General features: G+C 41.9%; 1 protein-coding gene across 1 annotated transcript in view; it reads right to left on the bottom strand.

Moving 5' to 3' along the window:
- The window catches only part of LOC137628707 (hydroxysteroid dehydrogenase-like protein 2), a 32,127-nt gene extending 20,709 nt beyond the window's left edge, over positions 1 to 11,418 (bottom strand). Inside the window, exon 1 of the mRNA XM_068359856.1 lies at positions 11,265 to 11,418. Coding sequence (XP_068215957.1) covers positions 11,265 to 11,281 — 17 coding nt within the window. The 5' untranslated portion in view covers positions 11,282 to 11,418. The remainder of the gene's footprint in view (positions 1 to 11,264) is intronic.
- Positions 11,419 to 13,931: the final 2,513 nt, after the last annotated feature.

Here is a 13,931-nt window from a genome sequence, read left to right as displayed (position 1 = left end):
GACCAGTGCTAGATTGAGTAATATCGCATTACTGTCCATTGAAAGTGCACGTGCCGAGGGAATTGATTTAGACTGTTTTGTTGATGAATTTGATAGCCGGCATGATAATCGTAGAATTAAGCTGCACTAAATGTACTATAATCTACTTCACCTCAGGAAAGGGAAACTCGCCCTGTTGGCAACACTGCATTACTTCATGCATGCTTGCATGGGGTTTTAATATCAACATAATATTTACATTACATTCATAACTCATGATTCATTTTTGTTTTGAAGATATTTTTGCCATATTTTGCGATTTTGTTAAAAATATATTGCAAGGAATACATATATATTTTTTTATTTAAGTAATACGAATAACCTCCATTATCATAATGTTTGTGTAGGCATACATGTATATGATTACAAATGCAAGTTATGAAAGTAATGAGGTGTTATTATTGTCATTTGTTATTTCAAAGTTGAATGGGAAGAGGCTCAAGTTGAGGAGAAAGTGGCAGATGCATGCGTTGAGGTGGCTGACTCATAGCATGAGGTTCCTGCCTCAAGAGTTGCGCTTGCCTCAAGGGTTGAGGTGGCTGCGCAGAGAGAGGCTCTTGACTCACGAGTTGAGGTTCTTGAGGTGTGAGCTGCGAGAGTTGAGGTAGCGGCTGCGCAGAACGCAGTTCCTGTCTCACGAGTTGAGGTTCCTGAGGAGCTAGCCTCAAGAGTTGAGGCTCTCGCCTTGAGGAAAGTTGAGGTAGCAGCTGCGAGAGCTGAGGTGGCTGCCTCAAGGATGGTAGAGGTTGTCGTACCTCAAAAGGTTGTTGCCTCGAAGATGGTCTAACTGCAAGAAAATCTTGCCTCAAGGCATAAGACTCCTGCTCCCATTGTTGAGGTTGCCTTAAGGAAGGTTGAGGTTGCTGCACAACGCTGGTAACTGGCAACTCCGAACGCGGTAAGGTAGCTTGAGGAACCTCAACTTCGTACGCCTGGCAGACTGGACTGCGGTGAGGCGGAGCGCTCGCAGGAGGAGGTGTAACCTTCTCAGCCTGAAACTCACGCATTAAGACCGCAAGCTGCAACTGCATGGACTGCAGCAAAGTCATCTTGGGATCAACAGACGATAAGGTCTGTTGAGGCAAAGCCTTAACAGAAGATGAGGTCTGTTGAGGCATCGCCTTACCTCTCTTAGGAGGTGTGCAGTCACCTGATGACTGCGGAGAGTCAGAGCTAACCCAATGACTGCATCCGGGTTGTTGAACTCTAGAGGTCTGGACTTTACGTTTAAGAGGTCTTGAGACCTGAGTCCAGCGTTTTCTCCCCGAAATTTCTTCTGCAGACGAGCAAAATAAGGGCTCAATCGTCTGCGGGTGGGAGTGACGGTCTCTGTAAGACACGCCCGCAACCACCGAGGATACTTCTGTGCGCCGATCAAGGCCTGCCGAACCCTTTTGCCCTTCGACATTGCTTCTCCCCTGGGCTTGGGAGCTTGCAAGAGGTCCCGGACTGGGAGGACGACTGGCACGCACAGAAGTACCCTCACGCACAACACTGACACACTTTGCGCTAATCACTTATCACTTTTGATTTTCTGTTTGCACTTATTTCACTGAACTCGAAACTTTAAGTGGTTTGTACCTGAAACACGCAATTCTATCCTTCCTTAAAAGTTAGTAATTGCGAAAACAGAATTACAATGTAACAGAAAAATCTAATGAAAGATAAATAATTCAGTGGCTGGAAAGAGACTAAACACTAGATCAAATAAACTACGTTTAAAATCTCTCACCGCATAAAGCTTGAGAACAAGAATAAAACTCTAGAAACGTTTACCTTCTTCCCCTAAAGAGACTAGGGAGAAGAGCAAAAACGATAACAACGTTACTCGCTTGAACGAAACGTTTATCCAGCTCTCTCTCCCTCCGTCTCTATCTCTCTCTCTCTCTCTCTCTTGACTTAGAACCTGAGAGAAGAGCCCAATCATATATATCGTTAAAACATATTATTGTTAAAGGAAAAAAACTGAAATATTTCCCAAATAAAAAGTTCCTTTATTAGAATTAAAACCATTAAGCTAAGAAAGAATGAACAAAACGCTAGAAACGGTTACTCTTACTGCAACGTGACACCGTGAAAAATGTTATTTTCATTAGTAAAATAAATTTTTGAATATACTTACCCGATAATCATGTAGCTGTCAACTCCGTTGCCCGACAGAATTCTATGGAGGGATACGCCAGCTATCACAATACTAGAAGGGGGTGTACTTACCAGCGCCACCTGTGGCCAGGTACTCAAGTACTTCTTGTTGACACCTCCTCAATTATTCCTCGGTCCCACTGGTTCTCTATGGGGAGGAAGGGAGGGTCAATTAAATCATGATTATCGGGTAAGTATATTCAAAAATTTATTTTACTAATGAAAATAACATTTTTCAATATTAAACTTACCCGATAATCATGTAGCTGATTCACACCCAGGGGGGTGGGTGAAAACCAGTGTACAAGATTAAAGGATAGCTAAGTATCCCATATTTCATATAACAGTTATCTCAAATAACAATGAAATAATAAGTACCTGGTAAGGAAGTCGAATTGAACCGTTACTCTGCCTCTTTTTTAAGTTCGTCTTCCTTACTGAGCGCAGCGTTCCTCTTGGAGGCTGAATCAACCCAAAGGTGCTAAAGTATACAGGGCTGCAACCCATACTAAAGGACCTCATCACAACCTTTAACCTCGGCGCTTCTCAAGAAAGAATTGACCACCCGCCAAATCAACAAGGATGTGGAAGGCTTCTTAGCCGACCGTACAACCCATAAAAAGTATTCAAGAGAAAGGTTAAAAGGTTATGGGATTATGGGAATGTAGTGGCTGAGCCCTCGCCTACTACTGCATTCGTTGCTACGAATGATCCCAGGGTGTAGCAGTACTCGTAAAGAGACTGGACATCTTTGAGATAGAATGATGCGAACACTGACTTGCTTCTCCAATAGGTTGCATCCATAACACTCTGCAGAGAATGGTTCTGTTTGAAGGCCACTGAAGTAGCCACAGCTCCCACTTCATGTGTCCTTACCTTCAGCAAAGCAAGGTCTTTTTCCTTCAGATGAGAATGTGTTTCTCTAATCAGAAGCCTGAATAGTAAGAAACTGAGTTCTTAGAACTTGGAAAAGAAGGTTTCTTGATAGCACACTATAAGGCTTCTGATTGTCCTTGTAAAGGTTAAGACCTTTTTAGATAGTACCTAAGAGCTCTAACTGGGCAAAGTACTCTCTTCAGATCATTCCCCACCAAGTTGGACAGGCTTGGGATCTCGAACGACTTAGGCCAAGGACGTGAAGGAAGCTCGTTTAGCAAAAACCGAGCTGCAAGGAACATGTAGCCGTTTCAGATGTGAAAACAATGATCCTGCTGAAGGCGTGGATCTCACTTACTCTTTTAGCTGTTGTCAAGCACACGAGGAAAAGAGTTTTTAATGTGAGGTCCTAAAAAGAGGCTGATTGGAGAGGTTCAAATCTTGATGACATAAGGAACCTTAGGACCACGTCTAGATTCCAGCCTGGAGTGGACAACTGACGTTCCTTTGAGGTCTCAAAAGACCTAGGGAGGTCCTGTAGATCTTTGATGGTGGAAAGATCCAAGCCTCTGTGGCGGAAAACCGCTGCCAACATACTTCTGTAACCCTTGATCGTAGGAGCTGAAAGGGATCTTACTTTCCTTAGATATAACAGGAAGTCAGCAATCTGGGTTACAGTGGTACTGGTTGAGGAAACTGCATTGGTCTTGTACCAGCTACGGAAGACTTCCCCTTGAGACTGATAGATTCTGAGAGTGGATGTTCTCCTTGCTTTGGCAATCGCTCTGGCTGCCTCCTTCGAAAAGCCCCTAGCTCTTGAGAGTGTTTCGAAAGTCTGAAGGCAGTCAGACGAAGAGCGTGGAGGATTGGGTGTACCTTCTTTACGTGAGGTAGACTTAGAAGGTTCACTCCTAGAGGAAGAGTCCTGGGAATGTCGACCAGCCATGCAGTACCTCTAAGAACCATTCTCTCGCGGACCAGAGCGGAGCCAACCAACGTCAGCCGTGTCCCTTTGTGAGAGGAGAACTTCTGAAGTACCCTGTTGACAATCTTGAACGGCGGGAATGCATACAGGTCGAGGTGGAACCAATCCAGCAGAAAAGCATCCACGTGAACTGCTGCTGGGTCTGGAATCGGAGAACAATACAACAGGAGTCTCTAGGTTATCGAGGTAGTGAACAGATCTATGGTTGGCTGACCCCACAGGGCCCAAAGTCTGTTGCAAACATTCTTGAGAAGGGTCCACTCTGTGGGGATGACCTGACCCTTCCGTCTGAGGTGATCTGCCATGACATTCATACCGCCCTGAATGAACCTCGTTACCAGTTAGCTTTCGATCTTAAGACCAGAAGTAGGTCCCTTGCGATCTAGAACAACTTCCACGAAAGAGTCCCTCCCTGCTTGAAGATGTAAGCCAGGGCTGTGGTGTTGTCAGAGTCTACCTCCACCACTTTGTTAAGCTGGAGGGACTTGAAGTTTATCAAGGCCAGAATAACCGCCAACAACTTCTTGCAAATGATGTGAAGTGTCCTTTGCTCCTGATTCCATGTTCCCGAGCATTCTTGTCCGTCCAAAGTCGCACCCCAGCCCATGTCTGATGCGTCCGAGAGGAGACGGCGGTCGTGTTTCTGAACAGCCAAAGGTAGACTTCCTTGAGAAGAAAGCTGTTCTTACACCACGCGAGAGAAGACCTCCTCTCTTCGGAAACAGGAACTGAGACCGTCTCTAGCGTCATGTCCTTTATCCAGTGAGCAGCTAGATGATACTGAAGGGGGGGAAGGTGGAGTCTCCCTAACACGATGAACAGGGCCAGAGATGAAAGTGTCCCTGTTAGACTCATCCACTACCTGACTGAGCATCGGTTCCTTCTCAGCATGCTCTGGATGCATTCTAGGGCTTGGAAGATCCTTGGGGCCGACGGAAAAGTCCGAAAAGCTCGACTCTGAAGATCCATACCCAAGGAGACAATGGTCTGGGATGGAACGAGCTGAGACTCCTCAAAATTGACCAGGAGGCCCAGTTCCTTGGTCAGATCCATAGTCCATTTGAAAATCTCCAGACAGCGACGACTTGTGGGAGCTCTTAAAAGCCAGTCGTCTGACGGAGCCGGACACAAGATCATGATACTGCTGCACAGTCTGTGAACTGTCAATCATGGGCAAGCGAGGAAGTACAGTGACAACCCGAATCTGTCTAGACTGTCTGGGTCGTACAGACAATTCCTTAACGGGTTGCTGAGGTTGCCGCACTGCGTCACAACAAGTCACTTCTGTTGGTTGTTGAACGTCTTCCCCGTGACACATTGACTCCGTAAACAAAAAATCCTCTAACAAGGACTAAGCTTGGACTGCATGTCATGCAACACAGCTCAAGGTCTATGGGAGCAGGTGTGGTAACAGACGGGATTAGCGACTGAAGTGGAACCATTACCTTCCCTGGAAGCATGTTATGCTTAAATAAAAGTCCATAAGAGGTTATGCAGCTAAAGGCTCCCTCCAAATGACAGAGTCCTCAAGGGAATATCAGAAGGAGGGAGAAAAGAACTTTCTCATCTACAGGGACCTTATCCTAGAAAAGCTAAGTTCTCTGAGTGAGGGTTCACTGGTGCAAAAGCAGCAGACTAGAAGGCAACGTAATGAAACTGCTTGACAGTCTAGTGAGTTGGCAACAACCCAAGATGTGTGACTGAGAAGCATGCGGTAAGGTATGCCATGATGTATGCAGAGTATGCTGTATGCAGAGCATGCTGTATGTAGAGCATGTTGTATGCAGAGCATGCTGAATGCAGAGCATGCTGTATGCAGAGCATGTTGTATGCAGAGCATGCTGAATGCAGAGCATGCTGTATGCAGAGCATGCTGTATGCAGAGCATGCTGTATGCAGAGCATGCTGTATGCAGAGCATGTAGTAAGCAGAGCCTGCTGTAAGCAGAGCCTGCTGTAAGGAAAGCAGAGCGTGTGCATGGCGTTTAACATTTCTCAGAAATTCCATGACCAGTGCTAGAGTGCTTTATGCATGCTTGCATGGGGTTTAAAAATCAACATAATGTTTACCTTACATTCATAACTCATGATTCATATTTTTGCCATGGTTTGAAAATGGAGATAAGGTATGCTGAACAGCAGAGTCAGAACGAGCTGGAACAACAATAGTTGTGGTTTCCTCTTCAAGACTCTGTTGAGGGAACACCTGAGGCTCAGTCTGCAAAGGCTGAATAAAAGACAAGCAGAAGGAAGGCGCATGGGTGGAGGAGGCTGACTCCTAGCATGAGTGGTTGAACCCAAGGGTTGCGCTTGCTGAGCGGTTGGCGGAAGCGGAGTAGAAAGTTCCAGTTCCTGTGGTGTGAGCGGAGCGCGATGAGGAAGAGGCTGCGCAGAACAAGGTAAATGTCTCGCAAGCTGAGGCTCCTGAGGCGCAAGGCTAGGGTGTTGTGGTGCTTGCCTTGTGGAGGGTTGAGCTCGCTGCAGCGAGAGCTGAGGAGACTGACTCATGGACGGGAGAGGTTGTTGTACCTCAACCGAGTGTTGCATCACTGGTGGAGCAGCAAGTGGAGGCGGAGGAAGAGAGGTATAATCCTCCTGATCCCATTGAAAAGGTTGCCTAAAGGAAGGCGGAGGCTGAACACCACAGGGAACAGCAAACTCAGCACGTGGCTCAACATCGTACGCCTGGCAGGTGGTAGTGCGATCAGGCGGAGCGAGCGTAGGCGGAGGGAGTGTAGGCGGAGGCGGAGGAGCAACACTCTCAGCTCGACACTCACGCATCAAGTCCGAAAGCTGTGCTTGTATGGACTGTAGTAGAGTCCACAACATCGTACGCCTGGCAGGTGGTACTGCGATCAGGCGGAGCGAGTGTAGGCGGAGGGAGTGTAGGCGGAGGCGGAGGAGCAACACTCTCAGCCCGACACTCACGCATCAAGTCCGAAAGCTGTGCTTGCATGGACTGTAGTAGAGTCCACAACATCGTACGCCTGGCAGGTGGTACTGCGATCAGGCGGAGCGAGCATAGGCGGGGGGAGTGTAGGCGGAGGCGGAGGCGCAACACTCTCAGCCCGACACTCACGCATCAAGACCGAAAGTTGTGACTGCATGGACTGCAGTAGAGTCAACTTGGGGTCGGCAGACACTAAGGTCTGCTGAGGTAAAGCCTTAACAGCAGAGATCTGCTGCGGCAGAACCTTACTCCTCTTAGGCGGAGTGTATTCAACTGATGACTGAGGAGAGTCAGAGCTAACCCAATGACTGCATCCGGATTGTTGAACTTTAACTTCGTACGTCTGGCATAGGTCTGGACTTTACGTTTAAGAGGTCTTGAGACCTGAGCCAGCGTTACTCTGCCTTTATTTTCTCCCCTAAATCTCTTCTGCAGACGAGCAAAATAAGGGCTCAATCGTCTGCGGGTGGGAGTGACGGTCTCGGTAAGACACGCCCACAACCACCGAGGATACTTCTGTGCGCCGATCAAGGCCTGCCGAACCCTTTTGTCCTTCGACATTGCTTCTCCCCTGGGCTTGGGAGCTTGCAAGAGGTCCCGGACTGGGAGGACGACTGGCGCGCACAAAAGTACCCTCACGCACAACACTGACATACTTTGCGCTAATCACTTATCACTTTGATTTCTGTTTGCACTTATTTCACTGAACTCGAAACTTTAAGTGGTTTGTACCTGAAACACGCAATTCTATCCTTTCTCAAAAGTTAGTAATTGCGAAAACAGAATTACAATGAAACAGAAAAATCTAATGAAAGATAATTCAGTGGCTGGAAAGAGACTAAACACTAGATCACTCTAGAAACGTTTAGTTTCTTCCCCTAAAGAGACTAGGGAGAAGAGCAAAAACGATAACGACGTTACTCGTACGCCTGGCAGGCTTGAGTGAAACGTTTATCCTCTTTCTCCCTCCGTCTCTATCTCTCTCTCTCTCTCTCTCTCTCTCTCTTGACTTAGAACCTGAGAGAAGAGCCCAATCATATATATCGTTAAAACATATTATTGTTAAAGGAAAAAACTGAAATATTTCCCAAAATGAAAAGTTCCTTTATTAGGATCAAAACCATTAAGTTAAGAAAGAATGAACAAAACGCTAGACACGGTTACTCTTACTGCAACGTGAAACCGTGAACATTCTTTCTCTATCGTAACGATAGAGTGCAAGTTGAACGTTCTGAACGTCAACAACTGCAGAGACAAAACAAAACGTTAGTTCAACTTTGAAAACAGTACGAGACTATCAAAGAAATTCTTTCAAACTCTGTGGCGGAAATAGCATAATATGTTAACAGGTAAAACCGAAATGACGGGCTCAATGTTAATTAACTTCGGTACCAAGAAAAGACCGCCTACTATTAGGAAGGTCGAATATAAACAAATATAAAAATTAATTTTAATAAGTTTATAATAAAAGGAAGTTAATCGAAGAGGCCTATAAGAGGCGGAGAGATATAAAATAAATCTATAACTTTTGTTAAGCAAAATTAAGAAAAAGAGTCTATACTCTCTTAGACACCAACACTTCCGTCTAAGGGAAGGGTCGGCCATTGAAAGGTGAACGAGAGTTCATACTCTCTTCGTCACCATAAATAATCAAATTAATTCCAAAAGCTAACTAAGCTAATATAGAAGTTTCCAGTAAAGCGACAGCCGAAATCAAAGAGAAATACTTCACCAAAGTCGTGAAAATACTCCAAGAACATAAGCGTATCCCAGAACGTCTTAACCGGAAGCACGACAGAGGAATAATTGAGGAGGTGTCAACAAGAAGTACTTGAGTACCTGGCCACAGGTGGCGCTGGTAAGTACACCCCCTTCTAGTATTGTGATAGCTGGCGTATCCCTCCATAGAATTCTGTCGGGCAACGGAGTTGACAGCTACATGATTATCGGGTAAGTTTAATATTGAAAATTCTCTCTCTATCGTAACGATAGAGCGCAAGGAGAACGTTCTGAACGTCAACAACTGCAGAGACAAAACAAAACGTTAGTTCAACTTTGAAAACAGTACGAGACTATCAAAGAAATTCTTTCAAAAACATTAAAATAGCATAATATGTTAACAGGTAAAACCGAAATGACGGGCTCAATGTTAATTAACTTCGGTACCAAGAAAAGACCGCCTACTATTAGGAAAGGTCGAATATAAACAAATATAAAAATTAATTTTAATAAGTTTATAATAAAAGGAAGTTAATCGAAGATGCCTATAAAAGGCGAAGAGATATAAAATAAATCTATAACTTTTGTTAAGCAAAATTAAGAAAGAGAGTCTATACTCTCTTAGACACCAACACTTCCGTCTAAGGTAAGGGTCGGCCATTTAAAAGTGAAAGAGAGTTCATACTCTCTTCGTCACCATAATTAATCAAATAAATTCCAAAAGCTAGCTAAGCTAATGATAAAACTTCCTGAATAGCGAAAGCTAAACTCTAGAGCAAATACATCACCAAATCGTGAGCAAAAAAAACTCCAGAATCAACAGCGTATCCATGTAGGTCTAGCCGGAGGCACGACAGAGGAAAAATTGAGGTGGTGTCAACAAGAAGTACTGCAGTACCTGGCCACAGGTGGCGCTTGTGAGTACACCCCCCTCTTGTATAGCGATCGCTGGCGTATCCCTTCCGTAGAATTCTGTCGGGCAACGGAGTTGACAGCTACATGATTATCGGGTAAGATTAATATTGAAAATTTACCGTTTGAATTTTACTGGTGACGGTGCACGGGTAAAAGTCTACCAGTTGAAATTAACTGGTGAAGTTGCATGGGTAAAAATTTACCGAAGTGACAGCAGTACCTGGTGGATTTGAGGCCGATTATCATAATGCACTTAGAAGTAAAGTTAAAGAGACTGAATAGCAAGATGGAAGAAAGGAAGCATGAGCTGCCGATTCTCCTCTGTCCTCATACAGCTAACAACACATATTACCAAACAATTCTTCTTCAATCAAGGGGTTAAGTACCGGACTGTAATTGTTCAGTGGCTATTTTCCTCTTGGTAAGGGTAAAAGAGACTCTTTTACTATGGTAAGCAGCTCTTCTAGGAGAAGGACACTCCAAAATCAAACCATTGTTCTCTAGTCTTAGTTAGTGCCATAGCCTCTGTACCATGGTCTTCTACAGTCTCAGGTTAGAGTTCTCTTGCTTGAGGGTACACTCAGGCACAATAATCTGTGTCATTTCTCTTCGTCTTGTTTTGTTAGATTTTTATAGTTTATAATGTATAGAAAATATTTATTTTATGATGTTACTGTTCTTAAAATTTTATTTTTCCTTGTTTCCTTTCCTAACTGGGCTATTTTCCCTGTTTTGCCCCCTGGGCTTATAGCATCCTTCTTTTCCGACTAGGGTTGCGGCTTAGCAGGTAATAATAATAATAATGACTAGTCGTTGAATATATGAACTTTGGATTTTGCTTCCTATGTTAATTCGTTCAAGCAGGTAGTGTAGAACGAATATAAGGACCCTTTCTAGTTCGTTAGGTCTGACTGGTTGCGAAATTTCAAACTCCCATTTTAAAAGGGAATCAAAACACGAGATCACCACTTAACCTAACCTAACCTAGGAGACGTATCCTTACCTACCAGAGGGGGTTGCAAAGTCGATCCCCTAAAGATGGGTTGGGGCCTTTGTATATCAGCGGCCAGTTCCTACTGCGTGGATTAAAATTGGACATCAACTAGCATAAACTTTCCCCCTTAACCTAGGCTAGAAGTTTTATTCCAGCTGTTACCAAGTTGTGGAATGATCTTCCTAATCGGATAGTTGAATCAGTAGAACTTCAAAAGTTCAAAGTTGGAGCAAATGTTTTTATGTTGACCAGGCGGACATGAGTCTTTTTATAGTTTATTTATGACATATTTGTTTTTGATGCTGTTAATAGTTTATATATGACATGTCTGTTTTGACGTTGTTACTGTTTTTAGAATGATTTATTGTTAATTTGTTCTCTTCATTTATTTATTTCCTTATTTCCTTTCCTCACTGGGCTATTTTTCCCTGTTGGAGCCCCTGGGCTTATAGCATCTTGCTTTTCCAACTAGGGTTGTAGCTTGGATAGTAATAATAATAATAATATAAGCCGTGTCCTTACCTACAGAAAATAATACCTATTATTGTATTGTATTACAGGGCAATGTAACAAATTGACAATTAATAAAAAAGTATTTAAGACCAAAAATTGAACTTTAATTTACCAACGTATTTCCCTACTTACCCTGTATTCTGAGCCATGTTGAAGGTTTAATACGTTCCAGGATCCCAATTGTGCTTTTAATTATATCTCAGCCGGTAAACTTCATCCAGATAATTCCTTTTTTTATAATATGTACCCTGACATTACAAAACGTACTTGAACTTTGTACTGAGGGACAAGTCACAATTGTTATGTTTGTTTTATTTCGACTGGATTTTCGTACATGAGTCTTAAATTGTCGTTTTTCAACCAAAATTATCGTACATAGTTTCAATATAATTATTAATAAGTTACATGATTGACTTATTTCAAAATATTTTAATATAATTTTTTAATTAAACACACACACATGTATATACCTAAGGTATGTATCGTACATCGTACTGGACCTAAAATAATCGTACATGTACGATAATTATCGTACGAATAGCACCCCTGGTTTGTTACGTCAAATCAGCTGATTGAGGAGCTGGTCCAAGTGGACTACTACAAGATATGATAAAGCTTTACAACGGCTCATCAAGCTTCCCTTTTCTTACTGTGTATTTTATATTTCTTTGATTAATTTGTCTTTTCTATTTAAAATTTGGTTATAAAACTTTTCCTTTTTTAATATAATATTACAATTTTATAGTAATTATCTGGCAAGCCTTTACAGCGGCACATCAAATTTCTTTTTTCTTCTTATGTATTTCCTGTTTTTTTTTTCATTAAACTGCGTTTTCTAAGTAAAGTTCCATTATAAAAATTCTATTCAAAAGTTTGGTTATGAAACTTTTTCGTTTTTTAATAGTCTATTTAAAGTTTATAGCAATTAGTTGGCAATCCTTTACAACCCCTCATCAAATTTCCCCTTTCTTCATATGTATTTCCTGTTTCTTTGATTAAATTTGTCTTTTCTATTTAAAATTCGGTTATAAATTTTTAATTTTTTAATGTAATATAAGATTATAGTAATTATCTGACAAGCCTTTACAACAGCTCATCAAATTCCTCTTTTCTTCATATGTATTTCATGTTTCTTTCATTAAACTGCGTTTTCTAAGTAAAGTTCAATTATAAAAATTTTCCTTTTTTATATTCTATTTTAAGTTTATTGTGATTTTTCTAGCATTACATTTCTGATCTTTGGGCACACTATTCTATCTTGTTTCTCTTCCTATTTTATCTTAATTGAAGTTTTTATAGTTTATATAAGAAAAATATATTCTAATGTCATTACTGTTGTTAAGAAATTTTATTTTAATTATTCATTACTTCTTTGAGTTCATTTTCTTATTTCTTTTCCTAGAGAGAGAGAGAGAGAGAGAGAGAGAGAGAGAGAGAGAGAGAGAGAGAGAGAGAGAGAGAGAGAGATGTGGTCTAAATTCTATACATATGTCTATATTTCTCTCACTTGTTTGATTGGTTCTCTATATCTTTATTTATCTTATTGGTTTTAATTGAAAATAGACTTATAAACTCGACTCAATTCATTTATATGTCAATATTTTTCACTTCTCTAATTATTCTATATGACCTCATTTACACATTAATTTTATATATATTTCTCTTTATTCCTAATGTATTATATTTTTTCATCTAAGGTTCTTACATCATTATTGGATATTTTCATTTAGATCTACTTTTTATTAACTTTTTTTTATTGTCTTTTGTTTGATTCTCTTACTTCTTATATTTCTCCTTTTGTTGACCATCCTCTCTTTGAAATAGCCATAATAAACTCTCCTTCATTTATGAAACGTAGTTCATTCTGGCCATATATATTACATATTATCATAAAGGATAAAAAATTAACTATACACCCATTTTAAGCTGATTGTTGTGGCATATCAGGTTCAGGTTCAGGTTCAGGTTCTGGGGTGAGGCATAGCCTTTACAACGGCGCCTCCAACGTTTATCTTCTTGTTCTGTTTTGTCTTTTCTTCCACGTCAGGTTTAATACTCCTTTTTTTCTTTTCTATATTTGTTTCACTAAATAAAAATGATCCTACTATCTTCTTTAAGTCTTCCTCCTATGGTTGTTGTAGCTCAATTACTTCATTCCTTTCTTTTCTATATTCCTGGCAAAATAACAAAAAATGTATCAAATCTTTCGTCCCTGTCTGGCGTTCAGCTGGATGGGAGATCGAGTCCCTCTCAAACTCGATAATTTCTAGTAATGGCTTTACCTCACCATACTTGTGACCTAAGAATGGGGGCTTTGGGGGAGCCTATAAGTCTACCTGCTGAGTTACAGTAACCATTGCCTGGCCCTCCCTGGTCCTAGCTTAGGTAGAGAGGGTCTTGGGTGCTGATCATATGTATATATGTCTAGTCTATAGGGCATTGTTACTCTCCCTTGCCTGTGCCATTCATGATCGACTTTTAAACCTTTAAAATCCATCCTTGTGAGCTAATGATGGGGGCTTTGGGGGAGCCTATAAGTCTACCTGCTGAGTTATCAGCAGCCATTGCCTGGCCCTCCCTGGTCTTAGCTTGGGTGTAGAGGTTGCTTGGGTGCTGATCATATTTATATCACCGTTGAGATACTACCGCTAGAGTTATTGGGTCCTTTGACTGGCCAGACAGTACTACATTGGATCCTTCGCTCTGGTTACGGTTTATTTTCTCTTTGCCTAGACATACACCGAATTGTCTGACCTATTCTTTCCACATTCTCCTCTGTCCTCATACACCTGACAACAC

The sequence above is a fragment of the Palaemon carinicauda genome, chromosome 36, assembly GCF_036898095.1.
Source record: "Palaemon carinicauda isolate YSFRI2023 chromosome 36, ASM3689809v2, whole genome shotgun sequence".
In the NCBI taxonomy this organism is placed as follows: domain Eukaryota; kingdom Metazoa; phylum Arthropoda; class Malacostraca; order Decapoda; family Palaemonidae; genus Palaemon; species Palaemon carinicauda.
Note: the sequence above shows the minus strand (reverse complement) of the source record. Positions and strands in the feature narration are given on the sequence as shown.